This window comes from Anabrus simplex, chromosome 2 (assembly GCF_040414725.1).
Source record: "Anabrus simplex isolate iqAnaSimp1 chromosome 2, ASM4041472v1, whole genome shotgun sequence".
In the NCBI taxonomy this organism is placed as follows: Eukaryota; Metazoa; Arthropoda; class Insecta; order Orthoptera; family Tettigoniidae; genus Anabrus; species Anabrus simplex.
In genome coordinates this window covers 741,296,821-741,313,043 of record NC_090266.1, presented here as the reverse complement: position 1 = coordinate 741,313,043, position 16,223 = coordinate 741,296,821, and the positions used below count along the sequence as shown (strand labels likewise).

General features: G+C 40.4%; 1 protein-coding gene across 2 annotated transcripts in view; it reads left to right on the top strand.

The window, feature by feature from the left end:
- Positions 1–16,223, top strand: part of LOC136864425 (ileal sodium/bile acid cotransporter) — a 138,071-nt gene that overhangs the window by 53,017 nt on the left and 68,831 nt on the right. For both annotated transcript variants that reach the window (XM_067141410.2, XM_067141403.2), the window contains exons 2-3: positions 6,699–7,309; positions 13,689–13,863. In XM_067141410.2, coding sequence (XP_066997511.2) covers positions 6,716–7,309; positions 13,689–13,863 — 769 coding nt within the window. In that variant the 5' untranslated portion in view covers positions 6,699–6,715. The remainder of the gene's footprint in view (positions 1–6,698; positions 7,310–13,688; positions 13,864–16,223) is intronic.

The window sequence follows — 16,223 nt, the reverse complement described above, 5'->3', positions numbered from 1 at the left end:
TCCATTTGTATGTAATGGTTCAGAACCTCTTATCACTAAGGTGATTCAGAACGCTTTTTGATGTGTGTATGTTGTTATGTTTTGTCCAAAATAATTCTGCACAAGGCTGAGCAGCTTACTGCTTACAAGCATTGTCATGTACCACTGCAATGTCCTTTCCAAGATCCACCCTCAGTGGCTGTACATTAGGATTTCGAATTTCGTTGACATACTTGTTATCTGTCAGCCATTTATTGTTTCTCTTGTTGACTAATCACCAGTTTGATTTCAATATCCAGCTTATTCCTCAGAGGACAACTCCTCTTCTTCCAACAGGAATCCTAGAGGTAATTGCAGTTTCGATATTGCACTCTACTGGCCATTTCTATACAGTAACTCATCCATCATTAACACTTTTTCTACCAGCTGCCTGAGCACCTTGCCACCACTGGGGCCCAGCCATTTTTAAAATTCACCAAATCGACTGCTGAGTTCTCCATTAGTGCATATTAAAAAAATCACTATAGAAAAAAATATTTACTACAGACATATGGTAACCTCGTTCTCCTCACTGTTCATTTTACACCCGTATGTACATAAAATGTTGGAGGCATGGACAATAGAAAGGAGACTTGGGGTTATTGTTCCTGTATTATTATTATTATTATTATTATTATTATTATTATTATTATTATTATTATTATTATTATTATTATTCACCCTTCCAGTGCTTTCACTGTGCTTATAATCACACTTACTTTCACTACTTGTAGCTATCAGATCATCACCTGAATTGTTGTGCGACATATCACATATTTCATCTTCCAGAATAATCCTCCTCTGCGAACCATGTGACCTTGCCGCGGTGGGGAGGCTTGCGTGTCCCAATGATGCAGATAGCCGAGCCGCAGGTACAACCATATCGGATGGGTATCTGTTGAGAGACCAGACTAACGAATGGTTCATCGAATGGGGGGTAGCAACCTTTCAGTAGTTGCAAGGGCGGCAGTCTAGATGATTGACTGATATGGCCTTGTAATAATACTCAACATGGCTTAGCTGTGTTGATACTGCTACACGGCTGAAAGCAACGGGAAACTACAGCCGTAACTAACTCCTGAGGACATGCAGCTCTCTCTGTATGAATGATGTACTGATGATGGCTTCCTCCCGGGTAAAATATTCCGGAGGTAAATTAGTCCCCCATTCGGATCTCCGGGTGGGGACTACACGAGAGGGGGCGATCATCAGGAAGATGGATACTGACATTCTGCGAGTCGGAGCGTGGAATGTTAGAAGTTTGAATCATTGTGGTAGGTTAGAGAATCTGAAAAGGGAGATGGATAGGCTAAAGTTAGATGTAGTTGGTATAAGTGAAGTACGTTGGCAGGAAGAACAAGATTTTTGGTCAGGCGACTACTGAATTATCAACACAAAATCAAACAGGGGAAATGCAGGAGTTGGTTTAATAATGAATAAGAAAATAGGGCAGCGGGTAAGCTACTACGACCAGCATAGTGAAAGAATTATTGTCGTCAAGATAGACACCAAATCAATGCCCACCACAACAGTGCAGGTCTATATGCCTACTAGTTCAGCGGATGATGAAGAAATTGTAAGAATATATGAGGAGATAGAAGATTTAATACAATATGTAAAAGGTGACGAGAATCTAATTGTGATGGGAGACTGGAATGCAGTGGTAGGCCAAGGAAGAGAAGGTAGTACAGTAGGAGAATTTGGATTGGGACAAAGGAACAAAAGAGGAAGTCGGCTGGTTGAATTCTGCACTGATCATAATTTAGTCCTTGCCAATACTTGGTTCAAACACCACAAACGACGGCTGTATACGTGGACGAGACCTGGAGACACTGGAAGGTACATGCATACAGGAAAATCAAGGAAACCTTTGGAGAAAGGATATCTAGGTGTATGAATATTAAGAGCTCAGATGGAAAGCCACTTCTAGGGAAAGAAGACAAAGCAGAAAGATGGCAGGAGCATATCCAACAGTTGTATGAAGGTAAAGATGTAGATAATCTGGTTCTGGAACATGAAGAGGCTGTTGATGCTGATGAAATGGGAGACCCAATTTTGAGGTCAGAGTTTGACAGAGCTGTGAGTGACCTCAATAGGAACAATGCACCTGGAATTGATGACATTCCCTCTGAATTACTGACTGCCTTAGGAGAAACCAGCATGGCAAGGTTATTTCATTTAGTGTGCAAGATGTATGAGACAGGAGAAGTCCCATCTGATTTTCAGCAGAATGTTGTTATACCTATTCCCAAGAAAGCCGGTGCTGACAGGTGTGAAAACTACCGCACCATTAGTTTAGTATCTCATGGCTGCAAAATTTTAACACATATTATTTACAGAAGAATGGAAAAACAAGTTGAAGCTGAGTTGGGAGAAGATCAATTTGGCTTCAGAAGAAATGTAGGATCACATGAAGCAATCCTGACTTTACATCTGATCTTAGAGGATCGAATCAAGAAGGACAAGCCCACGTACATGGCATTCGTAGATCTAGAAAAGGCATTCGATAATGTTGATTGGACCAAGCTATGTATGATTCTGAAGATGATAGGGATCAGATACCGAGAACGAAGAATTATCTACGATCTGTATAAAAATCAGTCTGCAGTGATAAGAATCGAGGGCTTTGAAAAAGAAGCAGCAATCCAGAAAGGAGTGAGGCAAGGCTGCAGTTTGTCCCTTCTCCTTTTCATTGTTTACATAGAACAGGCAGTAAAGTAAATCAAAGAGAAATTTGGAAAGGGAATCACAGTCCAAGGAGAAGAAATAAAAACCTTGAGATTTGCCGATGATATTGTTATTTTATCTGAGACTCCAGAAGATCTCGAGAAGCTGCTGAATGGTATGGATGAAGTCTTGGGTAAAGAGTACAAGATGAAAATCAATAAGTCCAAAACAAAAGTAATGGAGTGCAGTCGAAAGAAGGCAGGTGATGCAGGAAATATTAGATTAGGAAATGAAGTCTTAAAGGAAGTAGATGAATATTGTTACTTGGGTAGTAAAATAACTAACGATGGCAGAAGTAAGGAGGACATAAAATGCAGACTAGCACAAGCAAGGAAGAGCTTTCTTAAGAAAAGAAATTTGCTCACTTCAAACATTGATATCGGAATTAGAAAGATGTTTTTGAAGACTTTTGTGTGGAGCGTAGCATTGTATGGAAGTGAAACATGGATGATAACTAGCTCAGAAAGAAAGAGAATTGAAGCTTTTGAAATGTGGTGTTACAGAAGAATGCTGAAGGTGAGATGGATAGATCGAATCACGAATGAAGAGATACTGAATCGAACTGGTGAGAGGAGATTGATTTGGCTAAATTTGATGAGAAGAAGAGATAGAATGATAGGACACATTTTAAGACACCCAGGACTTGTTCAGTTGGTTTTTGAAGGAAGTGTAGGTGGTAAGAACGGTAGGGGTAGACCAAGGTGTGAATATGACAAGCAGATTGGAGCAGATGTAGGATGCAATAGTTACGTTGAAATGAAAAGTTTAGCACATGATAGGGTGGCATGGAGAGCTGCATCAAACCAGTCTATGGACTGATGACTCAAACAGCAACAACTACAAAATTTACTCATGTTTGAAGCTTTGTCTACTATACAGCCACCATCACTTGCTATTTCACTCAAGTTGAGAAGCACCCAATTTGGCTTGTAACCAATGAGTAAAAGAAAAGAAAAGAAAAGAAAAGAAAAGAAAAGAAAAGAAAAGGAGGTTTTACAGTGCTGAGAAAAGAGGACACTCCACTCGTCTACTGGACGAAAAACAAACATCTAGGTAGGACTCTTCTGGTCTCCAAAACCACAAGCATATTGGAGCAAACTACCCTAAACAAGTGCTAAAAAACTTTTCTCCTGTGTGCTTAAATGACCATACTCCTCTACAGGAAGGAAGGTATTAACAAAAAGAGGAACATTAATTTCTTTGCAGACATTACTCCAGTGTTCTAGGCCTAATGCTCAATGTCTGTATTCTTCTAGAAAGTGCTTATTTGCTTATTACACTTTATTTAAATGTGTCACTATTCCTTTATGTCTTCTACGCCTCAAACACCCATCATTAAGCCTATTACATATTGTTTAGTCACTCAACCATTGCCCTGTATCTTGCAGAGTATCCTGAAGCAGTTCTTGTGTTATTATATTACCATAGTCACCCACCCAGTCCACACAAGCTCAGACAAACCCACAGCCACCTCATACAGATACCAGTATACAAACCAGGAGCAGGCATAAAAAAACCTGCTCCCAGGCCACACACGCATAAAACACTACCATAGACTCGAATCCACACACTCCCATGCCCATCCTTCATAACACAATGCTTTAATTGCCTGAAACTAAATCATTCTGCAGCTTCCCGCTCAGAACCCACCCACTGCAATAGGTGTGGTGGCCCCCACCACCACACAGATTGTAAGGTGCCTCAGGACCAGGCGATGTGTGTCAACTGCCAAGGCAGTCATGCAGCTTCGTTCCCTGGCTGTCCATTCATCAAAAAGGCAATTAGGACACACTACAGATAGTCACATCACTTCCACCATCCAAACCCACAACCTCCCCCACTACTCAGCCTCTCAGCCGCAGTTCCACCTCAATCGAACCCAAGACCCACCCCAACCAACCCAAGACCCATCACAATTTCCCCCACCCCACTCATCCCAGACACATCCACCCTGCTACAGTTATTATTAATGAACCTATTTTCGACCCAAACCAGACTACCACGCCCCAGGCCCACCCCCGCAACACCCAAACACCCCCAGACCACCACCCCAGCCAGGCATCATTCCCACCAAGTCCAGTAAAACTATGTGAACATTCTCATTTCCTACCAAGAAACGGCCTTCTAGCCTATTCCCTATCAAGAACAGCCTTCTAACTCCAAATCCACACTCAAACATAGCCTAAAACCACAACAAACCAATACAAATCCCACAAAAACAGTAATCACCACCACTGCTACTGAAGCACTGGAAACTAACAGGACATCGAGGCAGGAGGCACACACGTGCTGCGATTCCACATGATGATGTTTTTCATAATTTACAGTGTCAGTAACAACAATAAACAATATTCTCGTGAAACAACAGCGACAGGGCCCTCTGATGCTGACACTAATACTATAACAGTTAAGCAACATTAGGCATGGTCAGTACCCGGATGAATGGCCGTTCAGGTCTACCACCTGTCACTGAAACACACAGAATTCATTTTAAAAAATGAACACAACAGCCATGGTCAAATACACCACGAAGCTCAAAGAGGCGTGATTCCAAATATTACATCCTAAACAGTAAACTCTTCTTTTTCCTATGAATGTCAATTGCATCAATTAACATTTATTATTATTATTATTATTATTATTATTATTATTATTATTATTATTATTATTATTATTATTATTATTATTATTATACCTATTTTCTGAACAGTCCAGGTGAGGATCGCTAAAGTGAAACTGGTACTGGAACTCATTTAACATACTGATACAATTTGGTTATAATATTACCTTACATCTTATTACAAAAATTCACAGTCCAGCTCCTTGGTTGAATGACCAGCATTTAGGTCTTTGGTTCAGGGAGACCAGGGTTTGATTCCCAGCCATGTCAGGTCTTCAAATGCATCTGGTTAATTCCTTTGACTTGAGGACTGGGTGATTGTGGTTATTCAAATACAGAACTCTTCATAATTATACACACAACACATCATACTGCCAACCACCACAGATAGGGTTGGTGTCAGGAAGTACATCTGTTCATAAGGCGTGGCCAGATTTACTTGTTCAACACATTTTGTACCTTGATACCACCAGGATGTGGGAAAAGTTGGGAAAGAAGAAGACGAAGAGTAATCTTGAGCAGATGCAGTTTCTCTTTGATGACCAGAATCTGAATATCTTTGTGTAGTGTGTCTTTCATTGTGTCATTTTGCCTTATGACCCTTGCTGTTTATTACTGTGAGTGACCGTCTTAAAATAGAGTAACTCTATGGTTGCTTCCTGCACTTTCAAACTCCCATTTAGCTCATTTTGTATTCATCCATGGATATGCAACTCTGCATTGTTTGCTTAAATGCCCAGACAAGATGTACATCCACTTTGTTCCATACAGTGTTTGTCTCAGCTCAATCTATTCCTGATGTTTGAAATAATTTAAAACAAGCCAGGCTGTCATAAGGAAGAAAGCTGTTGCATTAAATATTAGTTTCTAACTTTGAATCATTCAAATAATACAGGTGTCATATTTCCAACTCAAGTAGAACAATTTCTTTTATCACTGGTTGTAAAAATGTTGATCACAGAAGCATCTGAATCTGAATGAAAATGTTGAAATTCTAAGAAGAGGCATTTCTTGGTAATTGAAATTACAGTATATTCTTTACCTAAGAAAGAGGTAGAATTTCTTTTACTCATTATGAATTGCTATTTTCTTTTATGAGCCATGACTTATACTCAAATAAAAAACTCTAGATTACAGTGTGATTGTTTCCTTCCTTCCTTCCTTCCTTCCTTCCTTCCTTCCTTCCTTCCAGTTTTCCATTAATTTTCCTTTCTTTCTTTCTTTCTTTCTTTCTTTCTCTTTCACATTATGACCTTTGATGGACTGTATATGTAAATATTGTCAGTTTCTACGATCTGTCAAGATATCTAACCTGATTGTGTTTCATTTACAGGGAAAGTTCACTAAAAAATGGGCTACATCTTCACATCCCGGACTTCTTATTTTCTCTCCTTCATCGTGTTCTGTGGCTGCATATTTCCAAGCATTTCCACAGAACAACCTAGTTCATGGGAAGTAACCTATGAACCTGAAAACTTACTTCAGATTCCTGTTGAAAATGAAACTATAGTGAAATTTTACACTAGTGATCTTACTCCAGATGAAGTTAATCATGGCGTTGTGACTCTGATTAGTAAAGATATTCATGAAAGTGTTATTTTACCAGTAAACAGAATATGGGTCCTCAGCGAGGAACATATAAAAATGAACTGGTCTTCAAACTTTACAGTCATTGCAAATTTCCTTGGATATGCTAACATCCATCTTGAAATGCGAAATAAGGTGGATGAATCTCTTATTAAAATTTCAAATCCCTTCAATGTAACTGTTGTTCGAAGGGAAAGAGTCATTGATAAAGTCTTTACTTACAGTGTTGCCACTCTTGCTTCTGTGATTTATATAAATTTTGGATGTGCAGTGGACTGGACAATCCTAAAGAGAACATTAAAACGACCAATAGGACCTGTCATAGGTTTTGTGTCACAGTTCCTCTTCATGCCTGTGGTGAGTATGTCAGTGCAATTCTTCACTTTTTATTTTCCACCTTCAGCTGCTGAATATCTTACTTTCTCTTGTTGACTTGATGAATTAAATTTTATGCAAAAATTTTACATAGAAATATTTATACTCTTAAATGTTCAACTGAACCAAAATCAGTATTGATATGACTCCACTGTCTATCAATACAGATTATTAATCATGTACTGAAATGTGTACAGTTGAAGCTCTCTTCTGCAGACACTGTCAGTTCTGTGGAAAAGTATCTGTTACAATAGGTGTCTGCTGAAACAAGGTTGTAAAATTTAATCAAACAGTTGAATGGCAAAAAATCTACCTTAAATATAAGCACACATCCTGATTATTCTAAATTATTTCTAACAAAATATTTGCCTGGGAGGTATTAGAAGTGATTTTACAGCATTTTCAAACATTACAGCTTTGGGAAATATGGTCATTATTCAGCTGTGTGTGTAAATTTGGAACATTTTCTTTACTGCTATATTGAAAACAGGGAATAAAATTTATTAAATGGTTCCATTTTGTTATTCCTGTACTCTTGATCCAGCATGACACACACATTTTTCATCTGTTTTAGAATCTTAACTTTCAGATTATTTACAATTTCTCGTGCTTTTTCTTGTAACATTGGCCCACTCACTCACAGTTTCTTTGCTCAAACACACTTGAATCACTCATATAGGCTACTGCAACATTCACTTCTGCAAAAACTGAGTCCCCATTCTTTTCAGTCCTTGGTTCCTATTTTCCTCGCATTCACTCAAAATTTCGTGTTTGCTCTTCACAATTGTGTTCATTTGAGTTCTCCTGCATTTCATTTTTTTTTTCAGGGAGCGTTCTCGCTGAAAATACTTTCACACTTTCCATAATTACATTTTTCTTTTCTCAAGATTTAAATATACTTGTCCCTTCTTATTCATGTTTACTGGGTGATTAAAATGCTAGGTTTTTTTTGTCTCAACAATTAGCACGTGTAAGTCTCTTACTTGTCAAGTTTAATGGAACTACCTGACCTTGACCTTATCAGCAACAATCTGAGTTATGAATAGTATGATACAACCTGGGTTGAAAAAATCCCTTGGTAAATTGTGAGTAAACAGTCACTGGCTGCATTCACAGGCCACTAGAATTCTCAGAATGCTCACTAATTAGAAAGCAACTTGACTATAATGGTTTGGAAAGATCCCTATACAGAATAATTAACTTCACTGCTGCTACAGCATTCCTATGAAGACTCCTTTTTCTTCTCTTTTCCTAAGATCGAATGTTAGAATGTTTTAGACAATTTCATGTGCTCAATTAGATGTGTTTTATTCTGTTAACTGTTTCGTTTAGCTGAAGATGATCACATTCTTGATCAGGACCCCAGCATGACAGCAGTATGAATTTCTTCTACCCAAATGTAGGGAGCATGTGTAATTCTTTGACGGACTTTAACCTCGCTTTCAGTGATGCCTGCAAAGATTGTATTTGTATACACTGACTGACAGAGCAAATGCAACACCAAGAAGGAGTGGTTCGAAAGGGATGAAAGTTGGGGAAAAAACAGAGACGGCACGGACGAATAATTGATGTTTATTTCAAACCGATATGCAGGTTACACAATGCGCACGGCATCGACTCAGTAGGATGTAGGACCACCGCGAGCGGCGATGCACGCAGAAACACGTCGAGGTACAGAGTCAATAAGAGTGCGGATGGTGTCCTGAGGGATGGTTCTCCATTCTCTGTCAACCATTTGCCACAGTTGGTCATCCGTACGAGGCTGGGGCAGAGTTTGCAAACGGCGTCCAATGAGATCCCACACGTGTTTGATTGGTGAGAGATCCGGAGAGTACGCTGGCCATGGAAGCATCTGTACACCTCGTAGAGCCTGTTGGGAGATGCGAGCAGTGTGTGGGCGGGCATTATCCTGCTGAAACAGAGCATTGGGCAGCCCCTGAAGGTACGGGAGTGCCACCGGCCGCAGCACATGCTGCACGTAGCGGTGGGCATTTAACGTGCCTTGAATACGCACTAGAGGTGACGTGGAATCATATGCAATAGCGCCCCAAACCATGATGCCGCGTTGTCTAGCGGTAGGGCGCTCCACAGTTACTGCCGGATTTGACCTTTCTCCACGCCGACGCCACACTCGTCTGCGGTGACTATCACTGACAGAACAGAAGCGTGACTCATCGGAGAACACGACGTTCCGCCATTCCCTCATCCAAGTCGCTCTAGCCCGGCACCATGCCAGGCGTGCACGTCTATGCTGTGGAGTCAATGGTAGTCTTCTGAGCGGATGCCGGGAGTGCAGGCCTCCTTCAACCAATCGACGGGAAATTGTTCTGGTCGATATTGGAACAGCCAGGGTGTCTTGCACATGCTGAAGAATGGCGGTTGACGTGGCGTGCGGGGCTGCCACCGCTTGGCGGCGGATGCGCCGATCCTCGCGTGCTGACGTCACTCGGGCTGCGCCTGGACCCCTCGCACGTGCCACATGTCCCTGCGCCAACCATCTTCGCCACAGGCGCTGCACCGTGGACACATCCCTATGGGTATCGGCTGCGATTTGACAAAGCGACCAACCTGCCCTTCTCAGCCCGATCACCATACCCCTCGTAAAGTCGTCTGTCTGCTGGAAATGCCTCCGTTGACGGCGGCCTGGCATTCTTAGCTATACACGTGTCCTGTGGCACACGACAACACGTTCTACAATGACTGTCGGCTGAGAAATCACGGTACGAAGTGGGCCATTCGCCAACGCCGTGTCCCATTTATCATTCACTACGTGCGCAGCACAGCGGCACATTTCACATCATGAGCATACCTCAGTGACGTCAGTCTACCCTGCAATTGGCATAAAGTTCTGACCACTCCTTCTTGGTGTTGCATTTGCTCTGTCAGTCAGTGTAGTTGAAAGCTGGTTAAATGATTCTGTTGGTGATAATGAACTGTTGTCTACTGATTACTGTGTGTTTCGTCAAGACAGACATCAGGTCCATAGTAGCAAAGTGAAAGGGGGAGGGATTATGGTTGCTGTGAATTCTGCTCTAAGGCTAGTTTCCCGGCCAGAGCTGGTGGGAGACTGGGAGTGTCTCGTGGTCAAGGCCACCCCAACATCAGGGAGGTCTGTGTTTGTAGTGTGCTGCTACCTGCCACCGGACAAAGTGACTGCTAGGATGAGTAATCTTTGAGCAACACTGGCCAACGTCACAGCTATTTTAAACCCGCAGTATATCCTTGTAGTTTGTGGAGACTTTAACATCAGACATTTGGCTTGGAATCCTGGTCCCGTTATAAAACAAAGATGTGCAGAAGTATTCTTACTTCTTGAAATCATCAGTGAATTCGGACTCAAGTAAATGAGTCACTTCCCAACAAGAAACGAGAACTTCCTGGACCTTGTTCTAATATCGGATCAATACTGTGGGCACTTGGACTGAGATGGAAAAGGTAATTACATCCGACCATCGAGCTGTAGAATTCACTCTATCTTTACTGCGAGTTTTGTTTTGTGTGGTGACCCATAATGACGCCACTCTATTGGATTGATGCTTAATTTCAGGTTATGCAATCTGGCCCATGTCTCATCAAGTGCAATAATACAGTGTAAGAAATCACCTCCTTCATGACCATAGCACTCTAAGTGAGTCTGAGCGTCGTCGTACCGTAACAATCATTGTGCTTCCGTTAACTAGTGGGGAACCCACCGATTTGTAATTTCCCGTGTTATCAAGAGCTTCTTTAGAATATGCAGCACAGTCATATTGATGTCAGTCTGTGTCTAAAAGTGCAGCAAGAGCCTGCACTTCCTCTTCGGTGACATTAGGGTGGCCCAGCCAAGCCAAGTTTGCCACATTTTCACAACTCTCTTTGAAAGCTCTAACCCACCTTGCCACCATTCTGTACAATAACGCTGTTTCACCACAAGCTTTACAAGGGCATTTATAACATTGTCTTGCTCTGCAGCCATGGGCAGATTGAATTTTCAGCCCACCATCACTGTTCCTATTTTGTAACACACACACACGCGCGCGCGCGCGCACACGCACTCACGCACGCACGCACGCACGCACGCACGCACGCACAACAGTTCAGTGTGGCAACTTACACAACGCTGGCTTCTTCTCGCCACAGTGTTGTCGCATTTCAATGGTTGAGAGATTCTATTTACAGTGCGGTAGGTTAGATAAAAAGTAACATGTGCTGGAAGTGACAATGATTAATTCGTTACACGTCCATAGTAGTGTTGCCACTATTAAAGTTCCAACGCACATAGCAGAGCTTTTGTCTCCCAACCTTTATTTTCCCATCCTGCTGTTCATTGTAAGGGATCGTTTTTGGCAGATGATCATTTTTCATCTGCACCATATGTCATCACATCACAGTTGATTCTTCAGGAGAATAGCCTATATACAGTAGAGTCTCGATTATCCGACCTAAACGGGACCTGGACTACGTCGGATCACCGAAAATGTCGGATAATACAGAATAACTTTGAAAATGAACTGAAACAGGAAAGCTATACGCTAGTACTATAACGACATGTTTTACGGTACTCTATTTATTGAATTATAAATTCAATTGTACAGTACATGCAGTATTGAACGAAAACATTCCAGATGTCTTACGAAAAGAAACTTTTCTCCACAGATATTAAGCTGCCTAATGCCGTGCCGTTTTTTTTTTCCACCGATCAAGCCACCCAGCACTGGCGGGAAAATTAGTGTCCCTTTCATTAAACTCCTTCTGGAAATACACAGCCTTTAACTGCAGAATGGGGCCAGATATTGGCAGGCCCTTTTCCCGGTGTTGAGATAACCAAAGAAATAGTGCTTCACTTACTTTTTCGTACTCACATTGTTTCATTCTTTTTCTCTGCTCTGGTAGAGCACCACTTTTCAATTTCTTCCCTCTGTTTTTTCCAGTCTCCCACTGCAACACATCCAACACCATAATCTGAAGCCACATCTTGAAGAATTTCCCCTTTGTCCAGTCTCTTTAATGCACTCAACTTGTCTTCCATAAAAACAATCACTTTCTTCCATTTACTCGCTATACTCACAGAGGATATGAAAACTATGACATCCGCACCCAACCAATACTACAATGAACAATGACTGAAGACTCACTGCACCTGTCCTTGAGAAAAGAAAACCGTCCTACCGCCACTGGTCAGGCCAGTGTTTGTCCCATGGTCGCACCCTCCACACCAGGTGTGCCTGAATTCAGTCTCCACCAAAAGATCAAATTAAGTCTACCAGTGTCGGATAACACAGAATGTCGGATAAGCGAAGGTCGGATGAGCGAGACTCTACTGTACCTGTGAAGATTTTCTGCCACAGTACATTATCACTCTACTTTTGTGTGAAGAATCGACCTAAGACATCTCACATGGATGTGATCCAACTTCTTCATGTGACATTGATACGGTTATCAGTTCTCTGAGGTATGCAGGAGAGTTGGGAAAACAACAGCCTTGTACATAGCCAGTTTGGTATGTAACTGGATATCATCAGACCAGAAAATATGCTGACTTTTTTTTCCAAATGCAGCAGCTGCTGCTCAAATTGCAGCTACTAATTTCCACATCAAGCTGATTTTTTTGACATCAGATTGCTACCCAGATACTTGAATTTATCCATGGACTTCTCATACAGTGTTCACAACACGATGATAATATATGCTTCCTGGCTGTACAACTTGTTGTTGACCCATCCACCCCTATAGTGGTTGAAAATGAAATAACCAAATGGATGGATGACAACTTGAACTAACATGCTTCTTCTTCTTTGCCTTTGCTTTACTTTTGAGAGACAGATCTACATGCAGGTTGATTTACATTTACAGCCAGTTGAATGGAACAACTTGACAAAACGTACTCATTTACCATCCTAGAGAGGGATGTGATAGCCAAGTGACAGTATCACTGTCTTCTGACCACAGTGGCCATGTTTAGACTCCCGGCCAATGTATGCGAGATTTTTGAGCAAAAGTATGTAGAGTTGTAGTTTTATCTGATAGTTGATATTATGACCATAGTGACAAGACTTCCAGTTTTATATGGAATCCAAACATCAGGAACATAACTTTTCATTTCAAAAATCCCACAAACCCTAACTGCTTCAGGGAGGAACTAATGACTGTGCCACATGCTATTACACCCTCATGTGTGATTTTTGGAAATCAAAAAAGTCACTTCACTGTGGTTTAGATTTCATGATAAGTTGGAGGTCCCATAGCTATGATCACAATATCAATAACCATGTGAGACTACAAGCTTGCTTGTCATCAAATACTGTTGAGGAGAGGTGATGCAAAAAAAATGTGTATTTTACAATGTGCAAATTATATGACATTCATCTTCTCCTTTGTGCAGATCAGTTTTTTCTTGGCAAAGATCTTATTTCCGGAACAAGTAGCAATGCAACTTGGAATGTTCTTCACGGGTGTTAGCCCAGCAGGAGGTGCTTCAAACATCTGGACTTATGCACTTGGTGGAAATTTGAATCTCAGCATAACAATGACTACTATAAGTACATTAGCCGCATTTGGTAAGTACAGTTCTGTGACAGTGTGGATAAGGACACTGGGTCCTCCTGTGTATGCAAATTATTTAAATTAGCAGATGTCATGACTTGAGCAATTTATCCTTTCAGGTTAAAACTATGGCTGAGACACTTATATCTATAAATAAAGTAAGAGTTTTGTCTGCACTTTGGACAGGATTTTTTGAAAATGGTTATTTATGTGTCAGTCATGTCCAAAATAAGAAGAAAGTAGAATGTTTAAATTTCCGGCATGTATGTATATGTGTACGTATGTGGCCGTACATGCATCACAATAAAAAACTGGACAAAATTGAATGAAAATCAGTATTGAAGTTTAGGGGAGGGCACCACAGTCTTGTCATGCTGGATGAAATAGTGCTTTAGGGGAAGGTCTAAAATTTAATTCTCAAATAACTCTGTTAATACCAGTCCTAGTGATAAATGCTGCACAACAAAACTTGTAGAAAATTTACAATCTTACGCTTAGTACAAATTGATCCTACAGTGAATACTACAGAAGCAATTATTCACTGTGTCCTAGCATTGTTAATGTTAATTTTACTGATGAATATTTTGTAACAAAGTGAAGAAGAATAATAAATTCTGATCTTCTATGTCTGATATATTTTTATTGTAATAGGATGGCTACCAGTCCGATGCTCAGATATGTTGTCTGTCCCAAAGTGGATGGAGGTGCACCAATTTTTCTTCAAATTCCTGTACCTATACTGTGATTTTTATCATCAGCCAGTTTTTATAGTCTTTTAAAAGGATTTCACTGACATTTCTCTTCATTCCAATGGGTGCTTTAAAAGAAGTATCATTCCTGAGTTTTCTTTACTCTAACATGAGGAGTGTCTGTATTATTTCTTCTTCTTGTATTGATGGGTAATTAAGCAGGTTTTCCTTGATGCCCATTATGCACTGGTAATTGTATATTGAGGGAAGAATTAATATTTCTAGTTCCTGGAAAATGACCGTACCATACAGCTTTCTTTTACCATATAAGACCATCCTGAGCCTGTGTGGAATTCCCACACATTATTGTTCTATATTGGATATGTGAATCAAAGAAACCATAGTGTGTATCTACCCCTTAGTCCTGTTTCTTGATACAGGGTTGGGGATGAAGCAAAAGGAATTGATACGGCATGTTTTTACAGCTGGATGCCCTTTCTGATGCCAACCTCAGTTGAGGAGCTAAATGAATGATGTTGAATGAAATTGGGTATGGAGATGGAAGGAATTAGCTGTGACTTTCCCAGCATTTGCCTGGAAGTAAAAATGAGAAACCACAATAAACCATTCTCGAGACACCCGACAGTGGGAATCGAACCCACACATCTCCTAAATGCAGAGTTTGGCTCCATAGCTGTAATGTGTTAATGCTCATGGCCACTCCACTTGGTAATTAAAGAAACCATAGTAAGCAGACATTATTAGAAGTTTGCTAACATAATTTTTCAGTTTTTGCAATGCATGAGCATTAAAGTTTAATTTTGAGTCTAAATGGACTCTTAACAGTTTCACCGACTTGTTGCTGTCCTCCATAGTTGTATTGCTTATATGAAAGAAAATTTATTTAGTTTTCTTGCTATTTAAGACCAATTTATTCCCCTTTCACCATGCCAATAACTCTTGAAACCTCCTCCTATTTCATTAACCACATTTTCTAATTCTTTATCTACTGTTAAGACTGATATATCATCCATATAGAGTATAAACATACCTGAAAAGTCCCAGGAAGGTCATTAATATATACAAGAAAAACGAATAGCCCTATGACTGACCCTTGGTTACTCCCTTTGTTACATAGAGTAACTCTGAGTGTTGACTGTCAACAATTAACTTTTGTCTTCTATTTGTGAGGAACAATTTAATTATAGTAGTGACAGTTCAAGACCCTTAACTCCATAGTGCTTAAATTTAGAAATTAGTATCTCATGTTATACTGTATCAAAAGCTTTGCTATGATCAATAAGTATGGCACAAGTACCGTAATTGAGTGGGGGAACAAGTGCTACCAATCGGTAAATAACTGAATGATTTCTATCCCCTTTCTTGTACACTGGAACTATGATTTTAATCTTCAGAAAGTCTGGGAAAACCCTTCCTTGAGTACCCAGTTTATGAGTGTAGTTAGTGGGAGTACTATTAAATCGATAATTTACTTCAAAAGGGAGTTGGAGAAACAAGAAATGTTTTCCAGTTTAGAATTTCTTCATTCTATAACTACTTTATTAATACAGTTGAACCTCTCTTCTGCGGACACCATTGTTTCTGTGGAAAAATGTCCATTACTAGAGGCATTCACTGAAACAAAGATTGTAAAAGTCATTTTAATGGCAAAGAAAATCTACCTT